The sequence below is a fragment of the Staurois parvus genome, unplaced genomic scaffold (assembly GCF_062004578.1).
Source record: "Staurois parvus isolate SC_StPar_1 unplaced genomic scaffold, SC_StPar_1.0 ptg000025l, whole genome shotgun sequence".
Classification (NCBI taxonomy): Eukaryota; Metazoa; Chordata; class Amphibia; order Anura; family Ranidae; genus Staurois; species Staurois parvus.
Genome location: NW_028317821.1, coordinates 15633028 through 15657556, shown reverse-complemented (window position 1 = coordinate 15657556; position 24529 = coordinate 15633028). Strand labels below are relative to the sequence as shown.

Sequence of the window (24529 nt, the reverse complement as noted above, 5' to 3'; positions counted from 1 at the left end):
AAATCCTATCTTGAGGTACACGTAAACGCAACACAACCAAAATAAAACTTTTAAATTGGCTTTTTAAAAATACAAGGATTGACATACAAAGTAACTAAGATGCTTTTAGTAAGAAATAACAAACAGTTTTAAACTGTAATTTACTTCAATATGTGAAACCCTATTTCTTTAGGTTCCAGAGAATCTTGTAACTCCAAATGTTTTCCTGTTGTGTCTGAGCAGATGAGGAATTATAAAGACTAATACAACAATTTAACGCTTCAGAGAAACAGTGTATATCATTACTGCTCTGTAGCCAAGCACACTAATTAATATTTATTGCACCTGTCAAACCAGTAGCCATGGTCAATCCATTGCCTCAGCAGTTCAATGGGAGGCTGGGCACCATATTTCTCCTTGGCAGGCATGTTTAGGTCATCAACAAAGACAAAAGCTTGTTTCCCCAGTGGAGCACCATACACCCTCTTCTTTCGCCTGTAAAATTAAATCATTAATTTAGTTCATGTTAATTTCCAACTAACTTTTAAAACTGGATAAGTGAAAAAAATACACAACGACTTCAAGTGTTTCCTAAGTTACATCACTGTTAGCCACAATTTAAGCCTTAACAATCTATGACCTCTGGGTTTTATCAGATGCGCCTTAAAGGTCACCTAGCATTGTGAGACAGTGGTTATAAATCCACATGGAATTTAATCAAAGGTGGCAGGGCATTCTGAGGTAAATAAGCTTCCTGAACTATTGTAGCTGGAACCTTTGTTAAGCACTGACAAGAAAAGTGAATAGCAGGCAGTAGGATTAATCAAACGCTAAGAAATGCAACCAACAGACTTCAGTTTATCTGACAATGAAAGGAAAGGTTTTAATTTGTAAGACTTGTGGGTAATTGTTCTCAGGTACTTAAATGTTGTTTTTTTGCTGGTAGAAATAGACAAAAAAAGTGAAGCACAAGCATTTAAAGCAAAAGTATCATATACCATTTGAATGTGTTGTATAGAATTAGAAAATAAAAAGTAAGCAATAAGTAGATTGATAAGTGGCTATTACATTACTGTATATTTTAATTGCCATTTGTAAATTTCTAAAATCAAATGATAAAGCTTTATCACTTGAAAAACAAAACCTAAAGACCAATACATTTATGATATTCATTTTGAAAAGAAGTAGGCTTTAAACAAATTTGTCCTGTATATTATAAGGCTCTACTTTGTATAGCTGTGATATTAGCATTTAAACTCCACAAAGTCGATAGTCAATAGCACATTGCCCTGAGCAACCAGATTTCAGTTTCAGTTTTTGTAATGCTCTTGAACTAAGAATCTACTTAGTTTGCTTTGCTCTACTTTTTAGAGATTAACCCTACTCTGTTTACAGCAATAGTACATTCTGCATTGAGACCTACAAAGAATAATAAAATAGAATGACAAAGCATGGAAGCAACACCAATTAGAAATATCATCAATGCACTTTAGCCTATATGTCCCAGACATTGGTTCCAGTAGAATTGTGTTGTGGACACACAATAAAAGATGTGATTGCCTTCAGCTGCTCATGAATGAGCTCTTTCAGTGAAAATAGCAGCTGGTGAGAGTGCTGTCTTATCGCTTCATGAATGCTGACCTGTCAAGCCCATATTGACTTGTCTTGACAAGTTAAAGCCCCCTGACCCCAGTACTCCTTTCCTTTGAGGGCCACCACCCCACACTATATTTTTTTTAGATATACTGTATATTATATATGAAATAGTATATTGTTTTTAACTATGGTTCATGGTCTCCTGCATTCTTCTAGAATGTGTGATGCTGGTGTCATTATACCCAGAAGACCAAAGGCATCTTATACTGTAAAAAGTACTTTAGGGGATAGCTTCAAGTTGAAAGTAAATATTGCAGCCTAAGTTGCTTTTTTTTTACCTGCTGGAGTCTCTTTTAAATAAAATAATTTATCCAGAGTTGGGCTTTAAGTAAAATTTTTTTAATTATGTATCCCTCCACTGCTTGTTTTTGAAAGAGATATCTGATTTCCTCAACACAGTGGCTAAATGGTTAGCACTTCCTCCTGACAGTACTAGGGTCATCGGTTCAAATCCCAGCCAAGGCAACACCTGCCTGCAGTTTGCATGATTGTCCCTGTGCTTGCGTGGGTTTCCTCCATTTACTCTGGTTTTCTCCCACACTCCAAAGACATGCTGGTAGGTTAATTGGTTCCTGTCTAAATTTGACCCTAGTATGTATGACTGTGAGTTAGGGATCTTACAGTAGATTGCACTCTCCTTCAGGGTTTGGAACTGATGTGAATGTACAATCAATATATATATATATATATATATATATATATATACTATATATGTGCTGCATAAATTGGCAGTGCTAAATAAGTACCTATAATAAAAAAATAAACTATGTGAGAAAATAGAAGTGATCTCACCTTTAAATTAAATTTAAAAAAAAAGATGTTAACTGTCTTTGCAGGGGAGAAAGATTTTTATGTAAATGTTAAAGTACAATTACAAAACAGACATGAAAAGACCAAAAGCTCACATTCTTTAGCACAGTTCTCATTTTGTGATATATTCCAGTGCCTGTACGTGTGATAATGTCTTTGTGCAAATAAACTACAGGATCTCACAAGACGTGACTGACTGAACAAGCTGCAAGACAAAAGTCTCTAAGGATGGGATAAAGCTATATTATTTATGATCATACAAGCATTAACAACCCAGCAGTACAGTGTTGCCAAATTACTTAATAGTTTATGAGCTGAAGTGACTAGTTGTTTTTACGCTCCAGACCTTTCTTGAGGTTTTTGAATGTAACTTTTAGAAAATAATCTCAAACAGCTTTAATTCCTTCTACAGAAAATAAAATAATAATATACAAAATATAGAGAACCGTTGAAGGAAAAAAATAACTTTTGTGAATTATCATCAGCCTGTCCAGGCACCATGACAATTTATTTATTTTCTTTTACATTTTCAGTTACATTATAGTTAGAACTAATTTTTAGGAAAAGATAAAAAAAAAACAGCCAAGAGCAATCTTTGAAGCGAACTACTAATGAATATACATTATGCGAGTTGAATAACCAGTCCTATATTGATTTATATGAGCAGGCTTACTTATAAAAGTTTTCACACACCTCACTCTTACTTAGCTAGAACAATTCTGGATCTGAAAATCAAAAGGTGAGAATGCCTCCTGAGGTCAGACAGTTGCAGCCTTATCAATTTCCTAATTATATGCTGATAAAGCATGTTATCTTCTAGCTCTTAAAAAAAAACAGTCACAATTGGGATTACATAAGGATTTGAATATTTGGTGTGCAAACATTATGGCAATTCATGCTTATATATTAAAGATGTACACTCATTGGTCACTTTGCTAGTACCAGATTGGACCCTCTTTTGCCTTCAGAACTGCCTTAATTCTTCATGGCATAGATTAAAAAAGATGTTGGAAACATTTCTCAGGGATTTTTGTCCATACTGACATGAGTTACCTTTCTATTATTTTGAACCAGTCTGCCCATTCTCCTCTGACCTCTGAGATCAACAAAGCATTTTCATCCACACAATTGCCGCTCACTGGATATTTTCTCTTTTTCTGACCGTTCTCTGTAAATTCTAGAAATGGTTGCCCCAGCAGATCAGCAGTTTTTGAAATACTCAAACGAGCCTGTCTGGCACCAACAACCATGCCACGTTCAAAGTCACTTAAATCCCCTTTCTTCCCATTCTGATACTCGGTTTGAACTTCAGAAAGTCATCTTCACCACATCTAGATGCCTAAACGCATTTATTTGCGGCCATGTGATTGATAGATTAGCAATTTGTGTTACCAAGCAATTGAACAGGTGTAACTAATAAAGTGGCCAGTGAGTGTATATATGAAGCCTTGTTTTGTTTTACTTAATTTATCTAAATTTGACTCGTTGGAAAAATCAGGTCTCGAGTGCTGCATTGTAGGGAGGCAGGTGGAATCCTACATGTTTCTTCATACATGGAAATAACATGATTTTTCATAGAACAAAATTGAGGATCATTGTGAAGGTGTTGCTTTACTTTCTACACATCTTGAGTTTGACATCATATGACAGCATTGTTAATTTTTGATAAAAAATGGAAGTATCCTCCTGCGTTTAATATGAATTAAATCCCTATGCTAACAGCTGCTGTCACTCTGCCTTAACCATTAAGTCACATAATAACACACCTTTAAAATAGTGAAGCGCTAAAATTAATATCTCTATATATACACATTAAAGTACCATCAAAAAATAAAAAATCCAAAGCCTTAATCTATCGGTGAAATATCATAAATAATAAATATGATAAAAAAGTGACATTCATAACTCATAATAGTATAAACCCGTGATCAAAATTAATATGTGACAAACTTATATTCCCCTAATTATTTCATCCATCAAATTAATCCGTGATAATTAATCAAAATCAGTGATTATGATATTCAATAAAAACTATATATCCGTGATAAATATGTGACAAACGTATATAATCATAATTATTTCATTAAAAAATTAAAAAGAGTGATTATTGATCAAAATAAGTGATTATTAATTTCTGTGAGAAACCATATATCAAAATATTTCATAAAAATAATTAAGTCCACTGCTTCTTGTGATTTATACACATAAACCAACACTGTGCATCAAATAAGCAAAAAAAAAGTCCATGCAATAATGTGAAAAAAAACACTCAGTGATCTTCACTTCTACTTTTGCTTATTTGATGCACAGTGTTGGTTTATGTGTATACATCACAAGAAGCAGTGGACTTAATTATTTTTATGAAATATTTTGATATATGGTTTCTCACAGAAATTAATAATCACTTATTTTGATCAATAATCACTGTTTTTAATTTTTTTAATTAAATAATTATGATTATATAGGTTTGTCACATATTTATCACGGATATATAGTTTTTATTGAATATCATAATCACTGATTTTGATTAATTATCACGGATTAATTTGATGGATGAAATAATTAGGGGAATATAAGTTTGTCACATATTAATTTTGATCACGGGTTTATACTATTATGAGTTATGAATGTCACTTTTTTATCATATTTATTATTTATGATATTTCACCGATAGATTAAGGCTTTGGATTTTTTATTTTTTGATGGTACTTTAATGTGTATATATAGAGATATTAATTTTAGCGCTTCACTATTTTAAAGGTGTGTTATTGTTAATTTTTGACTACTTTCTAACAAAGCTTCTAAGGTTTAATTTCCTTCTTTTTTGTTGCCTCAAGCTGTAAGACTTTTCTGAACTCTCATCACTTCTTTTTAATTTTTCCTCTTTGAAGAATTCATTTTTACCTGTATTATTCATATGATTCTACTCATATTCAGAGAAAGGATCAGATCTCATATGGATTTATGCCATAGCAAGGTCCACTTAAAAGAGAACATCACTTTAATAGACCAATATGTTAATCTGTACTACTTGTTAATATATTTGGTGAAAGCCCAATGTTTCTGTTAAGAATATTGTGTTCTGACAGAGTGACCACCAGGAGAAATTTCTTGCAGCAGAGTTTTTTTGGATTGAAAAATATACATTTCTGTTCAGTAAATTTTCTTTTCAAGTGTTCATCTCGTACTAAATCCAGACTAACATACTGAATCCTCAAAATTATTGGTCATATTCCTACATAGTTACATAGTAGAAAAGTTTGAAAAAACACAGGTCTATCTGGTCCAATTTGTGTGAGTGTGTGTCATTTTAGTTTTACCAAGAATATACATACCCCTGTATATTTTGCCCACTGAGGAAGGCATCTAGTAGTTATTTGAAGTTGTCAACACTCCCAGCTGATACCGCTATCTGGCAAAAAGAGTTCCACATGTTTTCTGCTCTAACTGTAGTGAACCCCCTACACAATTTCAGATTCAACTTCTTTTCATCCAACCTCAAGTTAACACCACATGTCCTCATCAGGGCCATTAGATTAAACAGTGTGTTACCATTACTACAGTCACCATTGCTTAATTTGTAGATAGGGATCATGTCTCTTCTTAAACACCTCTTCTCTATGGGTGTAATTTACTTAATTTTTTTTCCTCATAGCTGAGATCCTCAGTCCCTTATCAGTCTCATTGACTTTTGCCGAGTTCTTTCTACATCAAGGACATTATTGTTGTTGATTGTAAGTAGAGATGAGCGAAGTATTCAAAAATTCGATTCGACTGATTCGGCGAATTCGTGGAAAAATTTCGATTCGAGTCGAATATATTCGCTGTGAATTTAACTTAAAAAAGGGTGTTTCTAGGCTTCAGAGAGACTTAATATTAGTGCTGAACACTGTACCTTTAATTTAAATGCCCTTGGAGTCTGCTGGGGAAGAGAAATAATACTGTCAGTCAGTATGACATGCAGATGAGTGCCGTCGATCTTAGAATCACCGCACACTTCACTCATTTGGGCAGTCACGGGGCCAAAACCAGAGTGTGGAGCCACAGTGTGGCGGTGGAGGCAGCAGCAATGGGAGGCCATACAGCACCCTATGACAAAAATGGAAACCACCAGCAGTGTGAGGAGACCTGAAAGTGGCACATGGCAGAGTGTGGCGATAGAGATAGCAGCAATGGGAGGCCGTACAGGGACCCATGACACACTCTGGACCTGGCAGCAGCATGAGGAGGCGGTACAGGGGCCCATGGCAGATTACGGGCCTGGCAGCAGCATGAGGAGTCGGTACGGGGGCCCATGGCAGATTACGGGCCTGGCAGCAGCAATGGGAGGCGGTACAGGGACCCATGACACACTCTGGACCTGGCAGCAGCATGGGGAGGCGGTACAGGGGCCCATGACAGATTACGGGCCTGGCAGCAGCATGAGGAGTCGGTACGGGGGCCCATGACACACTCTGGACCTGGCAGCAGCATGAGGAGGCGGTACAGGGGCGCATGACAGATTACGAGCCTGGCAGCAGCAACTTGGACAGGAGGACGTTCAGCTTCTGCACCGTCTGGTGCGTGCTCGCAAACTGTTGTCTCTTGGAAACGGATTCCAAGAAAGACTGCTGATGGAATCCGTGAAGAGGAGTAGCAGAAGGAGCATCTGAACGAGCGGAATATGCCAACAAGCGACAACAGGGGCCCATGACAGATTACGGGCCTGGCAGCAGCATGAGGAGTCGGTACGGGGGCCCATGGCAGATTAGGGGCCTGGCAGCAGCTATGGGAGGCCCGTAATCTGCCAGCACCCTATGACAAAAAATGGAACCCACCAGCAGTGTGAGGAGACCTGAAAGTGGCACATGGCAGAGTGTGGCGATGGAGACAGCAGCAATGGGAGGCCGTACAGGGACCCATGAGAGACTCTGGACCTGGCAGCAGCATGAGGAGGCGGTATAGGGGCCCATGGCAGATTAGGGGCCTGGCAGCAGCAATGGGAGGCCCGTAATCTGCCAGCACCCTATGACAAAAAATGGAATACACCAGCAGTGTGAGGAGACCTGAAAGTGGCACATGGCAGAGTGTGGCGATGGAGACAGCAGCAATGGGAGGCCGTACAGGGACCCATGAGAGACTCTGGACTTGGCAGCAGCATGAGGAGGCGGTATAGGGGCCCATGGCAGATTAGGGGCCTGGCAGCAGCTATGGGAGGCCCGTAATCTGCCAGCACCCTATGACAAAAAATGTAACACACCAGCAGTGTGAGGAGACCTGAAAGTGGCACATGTTTGGGGCATGATTCATTGCGGATTTAGTCAGTTGTGTCAGGAACTGGTGGTTTGAAATCCAGACTAATCCACGCCTGATTCATTTTCACAAACGTCAGTCTCTCCACACTTTGGGTGGACAGTCGTGTCCTCCGCGGAGTTGCAATACCTCCTGCCGCACTAAACACGCGCTCCGATGCCACGCTACTGGCCGGGCATGACAGCCTTTCAAGGGCAAATTCAGCTAGTTGGGGCCAAAGGTCAAGTTTTGTTGCCCAGTAGTCAAGGGGATTGTCTACCTCGGTTGGCAGGGTGCTGTCCAAGTAGGCCTAAACCTGTTGTTTGAGGTCCTGCTCCAGGTCCACCTGATGCTGCTGCTGCTGCTGCTGCTGGTTAGTAGTTTCCTCACTGCGCTGGTGAAGAAAGCTACTCATCATCGACTGCAGACTGAGGCAGCCGCTGCTGGTGGAGCTGCCATTGCTCCTACCACCCCACCCCTCCCCTGCTGCCATGGCAGCGGAACGCGAGCGCACAGGGCCCACAGTGTCTGAGGATGGACATTGGCGCAGACAGGCAGAGACCAGCTGACTACATAGGTGGTTTTTATAGTACGTTATTTTGGCCTCCCTCTCAGCAGGTGTGAAAAAGGCCACCATTTTTGAACGGTAGCGAGGGTCCAACAAGGTGGACAGCCAAAAGTCATCCCTCTGTCTGATGGTTATTATTCGGCTGTCGCTACGCAAGCAACCGAGCATGCTATGGGCCATTTGTGCCAAGGAATGCGAGGGACTCCCTGCCTCCATCTCCACAGCATACTGCCACGGTGCGTCTGGGTCCTCTGTCTCCTCCTCCTCCTCCTCCTCCTCTACCAGATGCTCCTGCTCCTCCACTCCTGTCCGCTGAGTGGAAAAACCACCCATTTCACTCAATAATTCCTGAGCACCAATGTCCTCCTCTACCTCCTCCTCTTCTTCCTGTCCTGCCCCCACAGGGGTCATGTGGCGTTGAGATCTGTGCGCCACGTCTACCGCACCCTGACCAGCCATTGTTAACAGCATTTGTTCCAGGACGTGCAACAGAGGAATGACGTCGTTCATCCCATAGTCCTGCCGACTCACGAATAGCGTGGCCTCCTCAAAGGGCCTGAGCAAGCGCAGGTGTCACGCATGAGCTGCCAATGGCTGACATCTAAGTTACACAGGGAGTACCTTTATCCGCTTTTAACATCAGGAAATCTGTGATGGCCTTTTGCTGTTCGTAAAGGCGGTCTAACATATGTAGGGTTGAATTCCACCTTGTTGCAACGTCACAGCATGAGGAGTCGGTATAGGGGCCCATGGCAGATTAGGGGCCTGGCAGCAGCTATGGGAGGCCCGTAATCTGCCAGCACCCTATGTCAAAAAATTCAACACACCAGCAGTGTGAGGAGACCTGAAAGTGGCACATGGCATGAGAGACTGTGGACCTGGCAGCAGCATGAGGAGGCGGTATAGGGGCCCATGACAGACTCAGGACTTGGCAGCAGCATGAGGAGGCGGTATATAGAGGCCTATGGCAGATTAGGGGCCTGGCAGCAGCTATAGGAGGCCCGTAATCTGCCAGCACCCTATGTCAAAAAATTCAACACACCAGCAGTGTGTGAGGAGACCTGAAAGTGGCACATGGCATGAGACACTGTGGACCTGGCAGCAGCATGAGGAGGCGGTATATAGGGGCCCATGGCAGATTAGGGGCCTGGCAGCAGCTATGGGAGGCCCGTAATCTGCCAGCACCCTATGTCAAAAAATTCTACACACCAGCAGTGTGTGAGGAGACCTGAAAGTGGCACATGGCAGAGTGTGGCGATGGAGACAGCAGCAATGGGAGGCCGTACAGGGACCCATGAGAGACTCTGGACTTGGCAGCAGCATGAGGAGGCGGTATAGGGGCCCATGGCAGATTAGGGGCCTGGCAGCAGCAATGGGAGGCCCGTAATCTGCCAGCACCCTATGTCAAAAAATTCTACACACCAGCAGTGTGTGAGGAGACCTGAAAGTGGCACATGGCAGAGTGTGGCGATGGAGACAGCAGCAATGGGAGGCCGTACAGGGACCCATGAGAGACTCTGGACTTGGCAGCAGCATGAGGAGGCGGTATAGGGGCCCATGGCAGATTAGGGGCCTGGCAGCAGCAATGGGAGGCCCGTAATCTGCCAGCACCCTATGTCAAAAAATTCTACACACCAGCAGTGTGTGAGGAGACCTGAAAGTGGCACATGGCAGAGTGTGGCGATGGAGACAGCAGCAATGGGAGGCCGTACAGGGACCCATGAGGGATTCTGTACCTGGCAGCAGCATGAGGAGGCGGTATATAGGGGCCTATGGCAGATTAGGGGCCTGGCAGCAGCTATAGGAGGCCCGTAATCTGCCAGCACCCTATGTCAAAAAATTCTACACACCAGCAGTGTGAGGAGACCTGAAAGTGGCACATGGCAGAGTGTGGCGATGGAGACAGCAGCATTGGGAGGCCGTACAGGGAACCATGAGAGACTCTGGACCTGGCAGCAGCATGAGGAGGTGGTATATAGGGGCCTATGGCAGATTAGGGGCCTGGCAGCAGCTATAGGAGGCCCATAATCTGCCAGCACCCTATGTCAAAAAATTCAACACACCAGCAGTGTGAGGAGACCTGAAAGTGGCACATGGCATGAGACACTGTGGACCTGGCAGCAGCATGAGGAGGCGGTATATAGGGGCCCATGGCAGATTAGGGGCCTGGCAGCAGCAATGGGAGGCTCGTAATCTGCCAGCACCCTATGTCAAAAAATTCTACACACCAGCAGTGTGTGAGGAGACCTGAAAGTGGCACATGGCAGAGTGTGGCGATGGAGACAGCAGCAATGGGAGGCCGTACAGGGACCCATGAGAGACTCTGGACTTGGCAGCAGCATGAGGAGGCGGTATAGGGGCCCATGGCAGATTAGGGGCCTGGCAGCAGCAATGGGAGGCCCGTAATCTGCCAGCACCCTATGTCAAAAAATTCTACACACCAGCAGTGTGTGAGGAGACCTGAAAGTGGCACATGGCAGAGTGTGGCGATGGAGACAGCAGCAATGGGAGGCCGTACAGGGACCCATGAGAGACTCTGGACTTGGCAGCAGCATGAGGAGGCGGTATAGGGGCCCATGGCAGATTAGGGGCCTGGCAGCAGCAATGGGAGGCCCGTAATCTGCCAGCACCCTATGTCAAAAAATTCTACACACCAGCAGTGTGAGGAGACCTGAAAGTGGCACATGGCAGAGTGTGGCGATGGAGACAGCAGCAATGGGAGGCCGTACAGGGAACCATGAGAGACTCTGGACCTGGCAGCAGCATGAGGAGGCGGTATATAGGGGCCTATGGCAGATTAGGGGCCTGGCAGCAGCTATAGGAGGCCCATAATCTGCCAGCACCCTATGTCAAAAAATTCAACACACCAGCAGTGTGAGGAGACCTGAAAGTGGCACATGGCATGAGACACTGTGGACCTGGCAGCAGCATGAGGAGGCGGTATATAGGGGCCCATGGCAGATTAGGGGCCTGGCAGCAGCAATGGGAGGCCCGTAATCTGCCAGCACCCTATGTCAAAAAATTCTACACACCAGCAGTGTGTGAGGAGACCTGAAAGTGGCACATGGCAGAGTGTGGCGATGGAGACAGCAGCAATGGGAGGCCGTACAGGGACCCATGAGAGACTCTGGACTTGGCAGCAGCATGAGGAGGCGGTATAGGGGCCCATGGCAGATTAGGGGCCTGGCAGCAGCAATGGGAGGCCCGTAATCTGCCAGCACCCTATGTCAAAAAATTCTACACACCAGCAGTGTGTGAGGAGACCTGAAAGTGGCACATGGCAGAGTGTGGCGATGGAGACAGCAGCAATGGGAGGCCGTACAGGGACCCATGAGAGACTCTGGACCTGGCAGCAGCATGAGGAGGCGGTATATAGGGGCCTATGGCAGATTAGGGGCCTGGCAGCAGCTATAGGAGGCCCGTAATCTGCCAGCACCCTATGTCAAAAAATTCTACACACCAGCAGTGTGAGGAGACCTGAAAGTGGCACATGGCATGAGACACTGTGGACCTGGCAGCAGCATGAGGAGGCGGTATATAGGGGCCCATGGCAGATTAGGGGCCTGGCAGCAGCAATGGGAGGCCCGTAATCTGCCAGCACCCTATGTCAAAAAATTCTACACACCAGCAGTGTGTGAGGAGACCTGAAAGTGGCACATGGCAGAGTGTGGCGATGGAGACAGCAGCAATGGGAGGCCGTACAGGGACCCATGAGAGACTCTGGACTTGGCAGCAGCATGAGGAGGCGGTATAGGGGCCCATGGCAGATTAGGGGCCTGGCAGCAGCAATGGGAGGCCCGTAATCTGCCAGCACCCTATGTCAAAAAATTCTACACACCAGCAGTGTGTGAGGAGACCTGAAAGTGGCACATGGCAGAGTGTGGCGATGGAGACAGCAGCAATGGGAGGCCGTACAGGGACCCATGAGAGACTCTGGACTTGGCAGCAGCATGAGGAGGCGGTATAGGGGCCCATGGCAGATTAGGGGCCTGGCAGCAGCAATGGGAGGCCCGTAATCTGCCAGCACCCTATGTCAAAAAATTCTACACACCAGCAGTGTGAGGAGACCTGAAAGTGGCACATGGCAGAGTGTGGCGATGGAGACAGCAGCAATGGGAGGCCGTACAGGGACCCATGAGAGACTCTGGACCTGGCAGCAGCATGAGGAGGCGGTATATAGGGGCCTATGGCAGATTAGGGGCCTGGCAGCAGCTATAGGAGGCCCGTAATCTGCCAGCACCCTATGTCAAAAAATTCTACACACCAGCAGTGTGAGGAGACCTGAAAGTGGCACATGGCAGAGTGTGGCGATGGAGACAGCAGCAATGGGAGGCCGTACAGGGAACCATGAGAGACTCTGAACCTGGCAGCAGCATGAGGAGGCGGTATATAGGGGCCTATGGCAGATTAGGGGCCTGGCAGCAGCTATAGGAGGCCCATAATCTGCCAGCACCCTATGTCAAAAAATTCAACACACCAGCAGTGTGAGGAGACCTGAAAGTGGCACATGGCATGAGACACTGTGGACCTGGCAGCAGCATGAGGAGGCGGTATATAGGGGCCCATGGCAGATTAGGGGCCTGGCAGCAGCAATGGGAGGCCCGTAATCTGCCAGCACCCTATGTCAAAAAATTCTACACACCAGCAGTGTGTGAGGAGACCTGAAAGTGGCACATGGCAGAGTGTGGCGATGGAGACAGCAGCAATGGGAGGCCGTACAGGGACCCATGAGAGACTCTGGACTTGGCAGCAGCATGAGGAGGCGGTATAGGGGCCCATGGCAGATTAGGGGCCTGGCAGCAGCAATGGGAGGCCCGTAATCTGCCAGCACCCTATGTCAAAAAATTCTACACACCAGCAGTGTGTGAGGAGACCTGAAAGTGGCACATGGCAGAGTGTGGCGATGGAGACAGCAGCAATGGGAGGCCGTACAGGGACCCATGAGAGACTCTGGACTTGGCAGCAGCATGAGGAGGCGGTATAGGGGCCCATGGCAGATTAGGGGCCTGGCAGCAGCAATGGGAGGCCCGTAATCTGCCAGCACCCTATGTCAAAAAATTCTACACACCAGCAGTGTGAGGAGACCTGAAAGTGGCACATGGCAAAGTGTGGCGATGGAGACAGCAGCAATGGGAGGCCGTACAGGGACCCATGAGAGACTCTGGACTTGGCAGCAGCATGAGGAGGCGGTATAGGGGCCCATGGCAGATTAGGGGCCTGGCAGCAGCAATGGGAGGCCCGTAATCTGCCAGCACCCTATGTCAAAAAATTCTACACACCAGCAGTGTGAGGAGACCTGAAAGTGGCACATGGCAGAGTGTGGCGATGGAGACAGCAGCAATGGGAGGCCGTACAGGGACCCATGAGAGACTCTGGACCTGGCAGCAGCATGAGGAGGCGGTATATAGGGGCCTATGGCAGATTAGGGGCCTGGAAGCAGCTATAGGAGGCCCGTAATCTGCCAGCACCCTATGTCAAAAAATTCTACACACCAGCAGTGTGAGGAGACCTGAAAGTAGCACATGGCAGAGTGTGGCGATGGAGACAGCAGCAATGGGAGGCCGTACAGGGAACCATGAGAGACTCTGGACCTGGCAGCAGCATGAGGAGGCGGTATATAGGGGCCTATGGCAGATTAGGGGCCTGGCAGCAGCTATAGGAGGCCCATAATCTGCCAGCACCCTATGTCAAAAAATTCAACACACCAGCAGTGTGAGGAGACCTGAAAGTGGCACATGGCATGAGACACTGTGGACCTGGCAGCAGCATGAGGAGGCGGTATATAGGGGCCCATGGCAGATTAGGGGCCTGGCAGCAGCAATGGGAGGCCCGTAATCTGCCAGCACCCTATGTCAAAAAATTCTACACACCAGCAGTGTGTGAGGAGACCTGAAAGTGGCACATGGCAGAGTGTGGCGATGGAGACAGCAGCAATGGGAGGCCGTACAGGGACCCATGAGAGACTCTGGACTTGGCAGCAGCATGAGGAGGCGGTATAGGGGCCCATGGCAGATTAGGGGCCTGGCAGCAGCAATGGGAGGCCCGTAATCTGCCAGCACCCTATGTCAAAAAATTCTACACACCAGCAGTGTGTGAGGAGACCTGAAAGTGGCACATGGCAGAGTGTGGCGATGGAGACAGCAGCAATGGGAGGCCGTACAGGGACCCATGAGAGACTCTGGACTTGGCAGCAGCATGAGGAGGCGGTATAGGGGCCCATGGCAGATTAGGGGCCTGGCAGCAGCAATGGGAGGCCCGTAATCTGCCAGCACCCTATGTCAAAAAATTCTACACACCAGCAGTGTGAGGAGACCTGAAAGTGGCACATGGCAAAGTGTGGCGATGGAGACAGCAGCAATGGGAGGCCGTACAGGGACCCATGAGAGACTCTGGACCTGGCAGCAGCATGAGGAGGCGGTATATAGGGGCCTATGGCAGATTAGGGGCCTGGCAGCAGCTATAGGAGGCCCATAATCTGCCAGCACCCTATGTCAAAAAATTCAACACACCAGCAGTGTGAGGAGACCTGAAAGTGGCACATGGCATGAGACACTGTGGACCTGGCAGCAGCATGAGGAGGCGGTATATAGGGGCCCATGGCAGATTAGGGGCCTGGCAGCAGCTATGGGAGGCCCGTAATCTGCCAGCACCCTATGTCAAAAAATTCTACACACCAGCAGTGTGTGAGGAGACCTGAAAGTGGCACATGGCAGAGTGTGGCGATGGAGACAGCAGCAATGGGAGGCCGTACAGGGACCCATGAGAGACTCTGGACTTGGCAGCAGCATGAGGAGGCGGTATAGGGGCCCATGGCAGATTAGGGGCCTGGCAGCAGCAATGGGAGGCCCATAATCTGCCAGCACCCTATGTCAAAAAATTCTACACACCAGCAGTGTGAGGAGACCTGAAAGTGGCACATGGCAGAGTGTGGCGATGGAGACAGCAGCAATGGGAGGCCGTACAGGGAACCATGAGAGACTCTGGACCTGGCAGCAGCATGAGGAGGCGGTATATAGGGGCCTATGGCAGATTAGGGGCCTGGCAGCAGCTATAGGAGGCCCATAATCTGCCAGCACCCTATGTCAAAAAATTCAACACACCAGCAGTGTGAGGAGACCTGAAAGTGGCACATGGCATGAGACACTGTGGACCTGGCAGCAGCATGAGGAGGCGGTATATAGGGGCCCATGGCAGATTAGGGGCCTGGCAGCAGCAATGGGAGGCCCGTAATCTGCCAGCACCCTATGTCAAAAAATTCTACACACCAGCAGTGTGTGAGGAGACCTGAAAGTGGCACATGGCAGAGTGTGGCGATGGAGACAGCAGCAATGGGAGGCCGTACAGGGACCCATGAGAGACTCTGGACTTGGCAGCAGCATGAGGAGGCGGTATAGGGGCCCATGGCAGATTAGGGGCCTGGCAGCAGCAATGGGAGGCCCGTAATCTGCCAGCACCCTATGTCAAAAAATTCTACACACCAGCAGTGTGTGAGGAGACCTGAAAGTGGCACATGGCAGAGTGTGGCGATGGAGACAGCAGCAATGGGAGGCCGTACAGGGACCCATGAGAGACTCTGGACTTGGCAGCAGCATGAGGAGGCGGTATAGGGGCCCATGGCAGATTAGGGGCCTGGCAGCAGCAATGGGAGGCCCGTAATCTGCCAGCACCCTATGTCAAAAAATTCTACACACCAGCAGTGTGAGGAGACCTGAAAGTGGCACATGGCAGAGTGTGGCGATGGAGACAGCAGCAATGGGAGGCCGTACAGGGAACCATGAGAGACTCTGGACCTGGCAGCAGCATGAGGAGGCGGTATATAGGGGCCTATGGCAGATTAGGGGCCTGGCAGCAGCTATAGGAGGCCCATAATCTGCCAGCACCCTATGTCAAAAAATTCAACACACCAGCAGTGTGAGGAGACCTGAAAGTGGCACATGGCATGAGACACTGTGGACCTGGCAGCAGCATGAGGAGGCGGTATATAGGGGCCCATGGCAGATTAGGGGCCTGGCAGCAGCTATGGGAGGCCCGTAATCTGCCAGCACCCTATGTCAAAAAATTCTACACACCAGCAGTGTGTGAGGAGACCTGAAAGTGGCACATGGCAGAGTGTGGCGATGGAGACAGCAGCAATGGGAGGCCGTACAGGGACCCATGAGAGACTCTGGACTTGGCAGCAGCATGAGGAGGCGGTATAGGGGCCCATGGCAGATTAGGGGCCTGGCAGCAGCAATGGGAGGCCCGTAATCTGCCAGCACCCTATGTCAAAAAATTCTACACACCAGCAGTGTGTGAGGAGACCTGAAAGTGGCACATGGCAGAGTGTGGCGATGGAGACAGCAGCAATGGGAGGCCGTACAGGGACCCATGAGAGACTCTGGACCTGGCAGCAGCATGAGGAGGCGGTATATAGGGGCCTATGGCAGATTAGGGGCCTGGCAGCAGCTATAGGAGGCCCGTAATCTGCCAGCACCCTATGTCAAAAAATTCTACACACCAGCAGTGTGAGGAGACCTGAAAGTGGCACATGGCAGAGTGTGGCGATGGAGACAGCAGCAATGGGAGGCCGTACAGGGACCCATGAGAGACTCTGGACCTGGCAGCAGCATGAGGAGGCGGTATATAGGGGCCTATGGCAGATTAGGGGCCTGGCAGCAGCTATAGGAGGCCCGTAATCTGCCAGCACCCTATGTCAAAAACTTCTACACACCAGCAGTGTGTGAGGAGACCTCAAAGTGGCACATGTTTGAGGCATGATTCATGGCGGATTTAGTCAGTTGTGTCAGGAACTGGTGGTTTGAAATCCAGACTAATCCACGCCTGATTCATTTTCACAAACGTGAGTCTCTCCACACTTTGGGTGGACAGTCGTGTCCTCCGCGGAGTTACAATACCTCCTGCCGCACTAAACACGCGCTCCGATGCCACGCTACTGGCCGGGCATGACAGCCTTTCAAGGGCAAATTCAGCTAGTTGGGGCCAAAGGTCAAGTTTCGTTGACCAGTAGTCAAGGGGATTGTCTACCTCGGTTGGCAGGGTGCTGTCCAAGTAGGCCCAAGCCTGTTGTTTGAGGTCCTGCTCCAGGTCCACCTGATGCTGCTGCTGCTGCTGCTGCGGCTGGTTAGTAGTTTCCTCACTGCGCTGGTGAAGAAAGCTACTCATCATCGACTGCAGACTGAGACAGCCGCTGCTGGTGGAGCTGCCACTGCTCCTACCACCCCACCCCTCCCCTGCTGCCATGGCAGCGGAACGCGAGCGCACAGGGCCCACAGTGTCTGAGGATGGACGTTGGCGCACAAAGGCAGAGACCAACTGACTACATAGGTGGTTTTTATAGTACGTTATTTTGGCCTCCCTCTCAGCAGGTGTGAAAAAGGCCACCATTTTTGAACGGTAGCGAGGGTCCAACAAGGTGGACAGCCAAAAGTCATCCCTCTGTCTGATGGTTATTATTCGGCTGTCGCTACGCAAGCAACCGAGCATGCTATGGGCCATTTGTGCCAAGGAATGCGAGGGACTCCCTGCCTCCATCTCCACAGCATACTGCCACGGTGCGTCTGGGTCCTCTGTCTCCTCCTCCTCCTCCTCTACCAGATGCTCCTGCTCCTCCACTCCTGTCCGCTGAGTAGAAAAACCACCCATTTCACTCAATAATTCCTGAGCACAAATGTCCTCCTCTACCTCCTCCTCTTCTTCCTGTCCTGCCCCCACAGGGGTCATGTGGCGTTGAGATCTGTGCGCCACGTCTACCGCACCCTGACCAGCCATTGTTAACAGCATTTGTTCAAGGACGTGCAACAGAGGAATGACGTCGTTCATCCCATAGTCCTGCCGACTCACGAATAGCGTGGCCTCCTCAAAGGGCCTGAGCAAGCGGCAGGTGTCACGCATGATCTGCCAATGGCTGACATCGAAGTTACACAGGGGAGTACCTTTATCCGCTTGTAACATCAGGAAATCGGTGATGGCCTTTCGCTGCTCGTAAAGGCGGTCTAACATGTGTAGGGTTGAATTCCACCTTGTTGCAACGTCGCAGATCAGGCGATGATGTGGAATTCCGTTCTGCCGCTGCAGCTCAAGGAGGGTGTGCTTTGCGGTGTAGGAATGGCTGAAATGCATGCAAAGTTTACGTGACATTTTAAGGATGTCTTGCAGTGGGATGGTGGATTTTAGGAACCGCTTGACAACCAGATTGAACACGTGAGCCATGCATGGCGCATGGCACAACCTTCCTTGACGCAGAGCAGACACCATGTTCTTTCCGTTGTCGGTCAACATGGTTCCGATTTTCAGTTTGCGCGGAGACAGCCATCTATCGATTTCTCTGTTCATTACACTCAGAAGTTCCTCCCCTGTGTGACTACGTTCGCCTGGACCTGGCAGCAGCATGAAGAGGCGGTATAGGGGCCCATGGCAGATTAGGGGCCTGGCAGCAGCTATGGGAGGCCCGTAATCTGCCAGCACCCTATGTCAAAAAATTCAACACACCAGCAGTGTGAGGAGACCTGAAAGTGGCACATGGCATGAGAGACTGTGGACCTGGCAGCAGCATGAGGAGGCGGTATAGGGGCCCATGGCAGATTAGGGGCCTGGCAGCAGCTATGGGAGGCCCGTAATCTGCCAGCACCCTATGTCAAAAAATTCAACACACCAGCAGTGTGTGAGGAGACCTGAAAGTGGCACATGGCAGAATGTGGCGATGGAGACAGCAGCAATGGGAGGCCGTACAGGGACCCATGAGAGACTTTGGACTTGGCAGCAGCATGAGGAGGCGGTATATAGGGGCCCATGGCAGATTAGGGGCCTGGCAGCAGCTATGGGAGGCCCGTAATCTGCCAGCACCCTATGTCAAAAAATTTAACACACCAGCAGTGTGAGGAGACCTGAAAGTGGCACATGGCATGAGAGACTGTGGACCTGGCAGCAGCATGAGGAGGCGGTATAGGGGCCCATGGCAGATTAGGGGCCTGGCAGCAGCTATGGGAGGCCCGTAATCTGCCAGCACCCTATGTCAAAAAATTCAACACACCAGCAGTGTGTGAGGAGACCTGAAAGTGGCACATGGCAGAGTGTGGCGATGGAGACAGCAGCAATGGGAGGCCGTACAGGGACCCATGAGAGACTTTGGACTTGGCAGCAGCATGAGGAGGCGGTATATAGGGGCCCATGGCAGATTAGGGGCCTGGCAGCAGCTATGGGAGGCCCGTAATCTGCCAGCACCCTATGTCAAAAAATTCAACACACCAGCAGTGTGAGGAGACCTGAAAGTGGCACATGGCATGAGAGACTGTGGACCTGGCAGCAGCATGAGGAGGCGGTATAGGGGCCCATGGCAGATTAGGGGCCTGGCAGCAGCTATGGGAGGCCCGTAATCTGCCAGCACCCTATGTCAAAAAATTCAACACACCAGCAGTGTGTGAGGAGACCTGAAAGTGGCACATGGCAGAATGTGGCGATGGAGACAGCAGCAATGGGAGGCCGTACAGGGACCCATGAGAGACTTTGGACTTGGCAGCAGCATGAGGAGGCGGTATATAGGGGCCCATGGCAGATTAGGGGCCTGGCAGCAGCTATGGGAGGCCCGTAATCTGCCAGCACCCTATGTCAAAAAATTTAACACACCAGCAGTGTGAGGAGACCTGAAAGTGGCACATGGCATGAGAGACTGTGGACCTGGCAGCAGCATGAGGAGGCGGTATAGGGGCCCATGGCAGATTAGGGGCCTGGCAGCAGCTATGGGAGGCCCGTAATCTGCCAGCACCCTATGTCAAAAAATTCAACACACCAGCAGTGTGTGAGGAGACCTGAAAGTGGCACATGGCAGAGTGTGGCGATGGAGACAGCAGCAATGGGAGGCCGTACAGGGACCCATGAGAGACTTTGGACTTGGCAGCAGCATGAGGAGGCGGTATATAGGGGCCCATGGCAGATTAGGGGCCTGGAAGCAGCTATGGGAGGCCCGTAATCTGCCAGCACCCTATGTCAAAAAATTCAACACACCAGCAGTGTGAGGAGACCTGAAAGTGGCACATGGCATGAGAGACTGTGGACCTGGCAGCAGCATGAGGAGGCGGTATAGGGGCCCATGGCAGATTAGGGGCCTGGCAGCAGCTATGGGAGGCCCGTAATCTGCCAGCACCCTATGTCAAAAAATTCAACACACCAGCAGTGTGTGAGGAGACCTGAAAGTGGCACATGGCAGAGTGTGGCGATGGAGACAACCCACCGACTGTTTTGCTCGCTGCCAAGCTGCCACCCTCTTCTCCTGATGATGCGGAAGCAATAGCCTGATGACGACGAGGCTGCCAAGTGCGATCAGCCTCATCATCATCAATTAGGGTCTCCGCCTCACTACTAGCCCCCTCGGCTGCGTGTGGGTCAGGAGACAGACCTGTCTCTACACCGGCTACCGAGCCACTCTCCTCGCCACTACTTCTTCGCCTGGCTGCTGAAGAGGCAGATGTCTCCCCCCGTTCCTGACCGCCCTCTGTTAGCTCTTCCTCACTGTACTGGATGACACCGGGAGCACTAGCCTCTGGCTGCGAATAGTGCTGCCTCGACCCCTTCCTCTGCTGCCACGTCTGCTCGCTCCTAAAACATTGCCTCCTCTGCCACTCCTCTGCATGTTGTCTGACATACTCTTTAATTAAACGATTCTGTGTCCCTGAGTAACAATTCTGTGGCCCTAAGTAACGGTTCTGTGGCCCTCAGTAACAGTTCTGTGTCCCTGAGTAACAATTCTGTGTCTGTGCGAGTAACAATTCTGTGGCCCTAAGCAACAGTTCTGTGGCCCTCAGTAACAATTATGTGTCCCTAAGTAACGGTTCTGTGGCCCTCAGTAACAATTCTGTGTCCCTGTGTAACAATTCTGTGTCTGTGCGAGTAACAATTCTGTGGCCCTAAGTAACAGTTCTGTGGCCCTCAGTAACAGTTCTGTGTCCCTGAGTAACAATTCTGTGTCTGTGCGAGTAACAATTCTGTGGCCCTAAGTAACAGTTCTGTGGCCCTCAGTAACAGTTCTGTGTCCCTGAGTAACAATTCTGTGTCTGTGCGAGTAACAATTCTGTGGCCCTAAGTAACAGTTCTGTGGCCCTCAGTAACAATTCTGTGTCCCTGAGTAACAATTCTGTGGCCCTAAGTAACGGTTCTGTGGCCCTCAGTAACAATTCTGTGTCCCTGTGTAACAATTCTATGTCTGTGCGAGTAACAATTCTGTGGCCCTAAGTAACAGTTCTGTGGCCCTCAGTAACAGTTCTGTGTCCCTGAGTAACAATTCTGCGTCTGTGCGAGTAACAATTCTGTGGCCCTAAGTAACAGTTCTGTGGCCCTCAGTAACAGTTCTGTGTCCCTGAGTAACAATTCTGTGTCTGTGCGAGTAACAATTCTGTGGCCCTAAGTAACAGTTCTGTTGCCCTCAGTAACAATTCTGTGGCCCTAAGTAACGGTTCTGTGGCCCTCAGTAACAATTCTGTGTCCCTGTGTAACAATTCTGTGTCTGTGCGAGTAACAATTCTGTGGCCCTAAGTAACAGTTCTGTGGCCCTCAGTAACAGTTCTGTGTCCCTGAGTAACAATTCTGTGTCTGTGCGAGTAAGAATTCTGTGTCTGTGCGAGTAACAATTCTGTGGCCCTAAGTAACGGTTCTGTGGCCCTCAGTAACAGTTCTGTGTCCCTGTGTAACAATTCTGTGTCTGTGCGAGTAACAATTCTGTGGCCCTAAGTAACAGTTCTGTGGCCCTCAGTAACAATTCTGTGTCCCTGATTAACGTTTCTGTGGCCCCAAGTAACAGTTCTGTGGCCCTCAGTAACAATTCTGTGTCTGTGCGAGTAACAATTCTGTGTCTGTGCGAGTAACAATTCTGTGGCCCTAACAGTTCTGTGGCCCTCAGTAACAATTCTGTGTCCCTGATTAACGTTTCTGTGGCCCCAAGTAACAGTTCTGTGGCCCTCAGTAACAATTCTGTGTCTGTGCGAGTAACAATTCTGTGTCTGTGCGAGTAACAATTCTGTGGCCCTAAGTAACAGTTCTGTGGCCCTCAGTAACAATTCTGTGTCCCTGATTAACGTTTCTGTGGCCCCAAGTAACAGTTCTGTGGCCCTCAGTAACAATTCTGTGTCTGTGCGAGTAACAATTCTGTGTCTGTGCGAGTAACAATTCTGTGTCTGTGCGAGTAACAATTCTGTGGCCCTAAGTAACAGTTCTGTGTCCCTCAGTAACAGTTCTGTGTCCCTGAGTAACAATTCTGTGTCTGTGCGAGTAACAATTCTGTGTCTGTGCGAGTAACAATTCTGTGGCCCTAAGTAACAGTTCTGTGGCCCTCAGTAACAGTTCTGTGTCCCTGAGTAACAATTCTGTGTCTGTGCGAGTAACAATTCTGTGGCCCTAAGTAACAGTTCTGTGGCCCTCAGTAACAGTTCTGTGTCCCTGAGTAACAATTCTGTGTCTGTGCGAATAACAATTCTGTGTCTGTGCGAGTAACAATTCTGTGTCTGTGCGAGTAACAATTCTGTGTCTGTGCGAGTAACAATTCTGTGGCCCTAAGTAACGGTTCTGTGGCCCTCAGTAACAGTTCTGTGTCCCTGATTAACGTTTCTGTGGCCCCAAGTAACAGTTCTGTGGCCCTCAGTAACAATTCTGTGTCTGTGCGAGTAACAATTCTGTGTCTGTGCGAGTAACAATTCTGTGGCCCTAAGTAACAGTTCTGTGGCCCTCAGTAACAATTCTGTGTCCCTGATTAACGTTTCTGTGGCCCCAAGTAACAGTTCTGTGGCCCTCAGTAACAATTCTGTGTCTGTGCGAGTAACAATTCTGTGGCCCTAAGTAACGGTTCTGTGGCCCTCAGTAACAGTTCTGTGTCCCTGTGTAACAATTCTGTGTCTGTGCGAGTAACAATTCTGTGGCCCTAAGTAACAGTTCTGTGGCCCTCAGTAAAAATTCTGTGTCTGTGCGAGTAACAATTCTGTGTCTGTGCGAGTAACAATTCTGTGGCCCTAAGTAACAGTTCTATGGCCCTCAGTAACAATTCTGTGTCTGTCCCTGAGTAACAATTCTGTGGCCCTAACTAAAGTTTCTGTGGCCCTAAGTAACAATTCTCTGGCACTCAGTAACAATTCTGTCTGTCCCTGAGTAACAATTCTGTGGCCCTAATAACGTTTCTGTGGCCCTAAGTAACAATTATCTGGCACTCAGTAACAATTCTGTCTGTCCCTGAGTAACAATTCTGTGGCCCTAATAACGTTTCTGTGGCCCTAAGTAACAATTCTCTGGCACTCAGTAACAATTCTGTCTGTCCCTGAGTAACAATTCTGTGGCCCTAATAACGTTTCTGTGGCCCTAAGTAACAATTCTCTGGCACTCAGTAACAATTCTGTCTGTCCCTGAGTATGAATTCTGTGTCCCTAACTAGCGTTTCTTTGTCCCTAAGTAACGATTCTGTGGCCCTAATTAACAAATCTGTGTCCCTGAGTAATAGTTCTCTGTCCCTAAGTATCGTTTCTCTGTCCCCAAGTATCGTTTCTGTGGCCCTAACTCTGTCCCTGTCCCTAATACAGAGCGGTCTGCCTCTGTTCAATGACTGCAGGCAAATGAAGAATTCCAAAATGGCCACTATTTATAGCTCGACCATTACACAGTGCTAGCTGGCTGGCTGCTGATTGGCTGATGCGATCACATGTCGTTGAGGAATGCATTATGGGTCAGCGCGCCTTGTCTGCGCGCCTTCCCAGACATCCCCGCTCCGTCGCCGCACATGTCAGCCGCCATTTTCGGAAAAATTTCGATTCGCGCGTCCGAATTAGGCTATTTTTCGGATTCGGCGCGAATCGAAATTTTTCCGATATTCGACTCGAATTCCACTTCGGCTACTTCGATTCGCTCATCTCTAATTGTAAGCTCCAAGGAGCAGGGCCTTCCTAACCCTCTTGTATTGAACTGTATTGTTGCTGTATTGTCTCCCATTATATTGTAAACTGTTGGAGCTATATAAATCCTGTATAATAATAATAATAATAATAATTGGTGACCAGAACTGTGTTGCATACTAATGAAAAGTCCAAACCAGTGTTTTGTAAAGAGGTAAACAAACTGATTTGTCCATCAGCTTAATACAACTTTTAATACATGAGAGTATTATGCTTGCATTGTAGACTGCAGACTGCATTGCAAGTTATTTCTAAGTCTTTGTTCTACAAGCTACCATCAGCAAATACTGAACCTGAATTCTTAATTCTGTTTTGAATGTCATTT

At 48.4% G+C, this 24529-nt stretch overlaps 1 protein-coding gene across 1 annotated transcript in view; it reads right to left on the bottom strand.

Moving 5' to 3' along the window:
- Nucleotides 1-290: 290 nt before the first annotated feature.
- Nucleotides 291-24529, bottom strand: part of LOC149471956 (dynein axonemal heavy chain 3-like) — a 114997-nt gene continuing 90758 nt past the window's right edge. The window contains exon 6 of the mRNA XM_089651990.1: nucleotides 291-474. Within this exon, the coding sequence (XP_089508116.1) occupies nucleotides 309-474 (166 nt within the window). The 3' untranslated portion in view covers nucleotides 291-308. The remainder of the gene's footprint in view (nucleotides 475-24529) is intronic.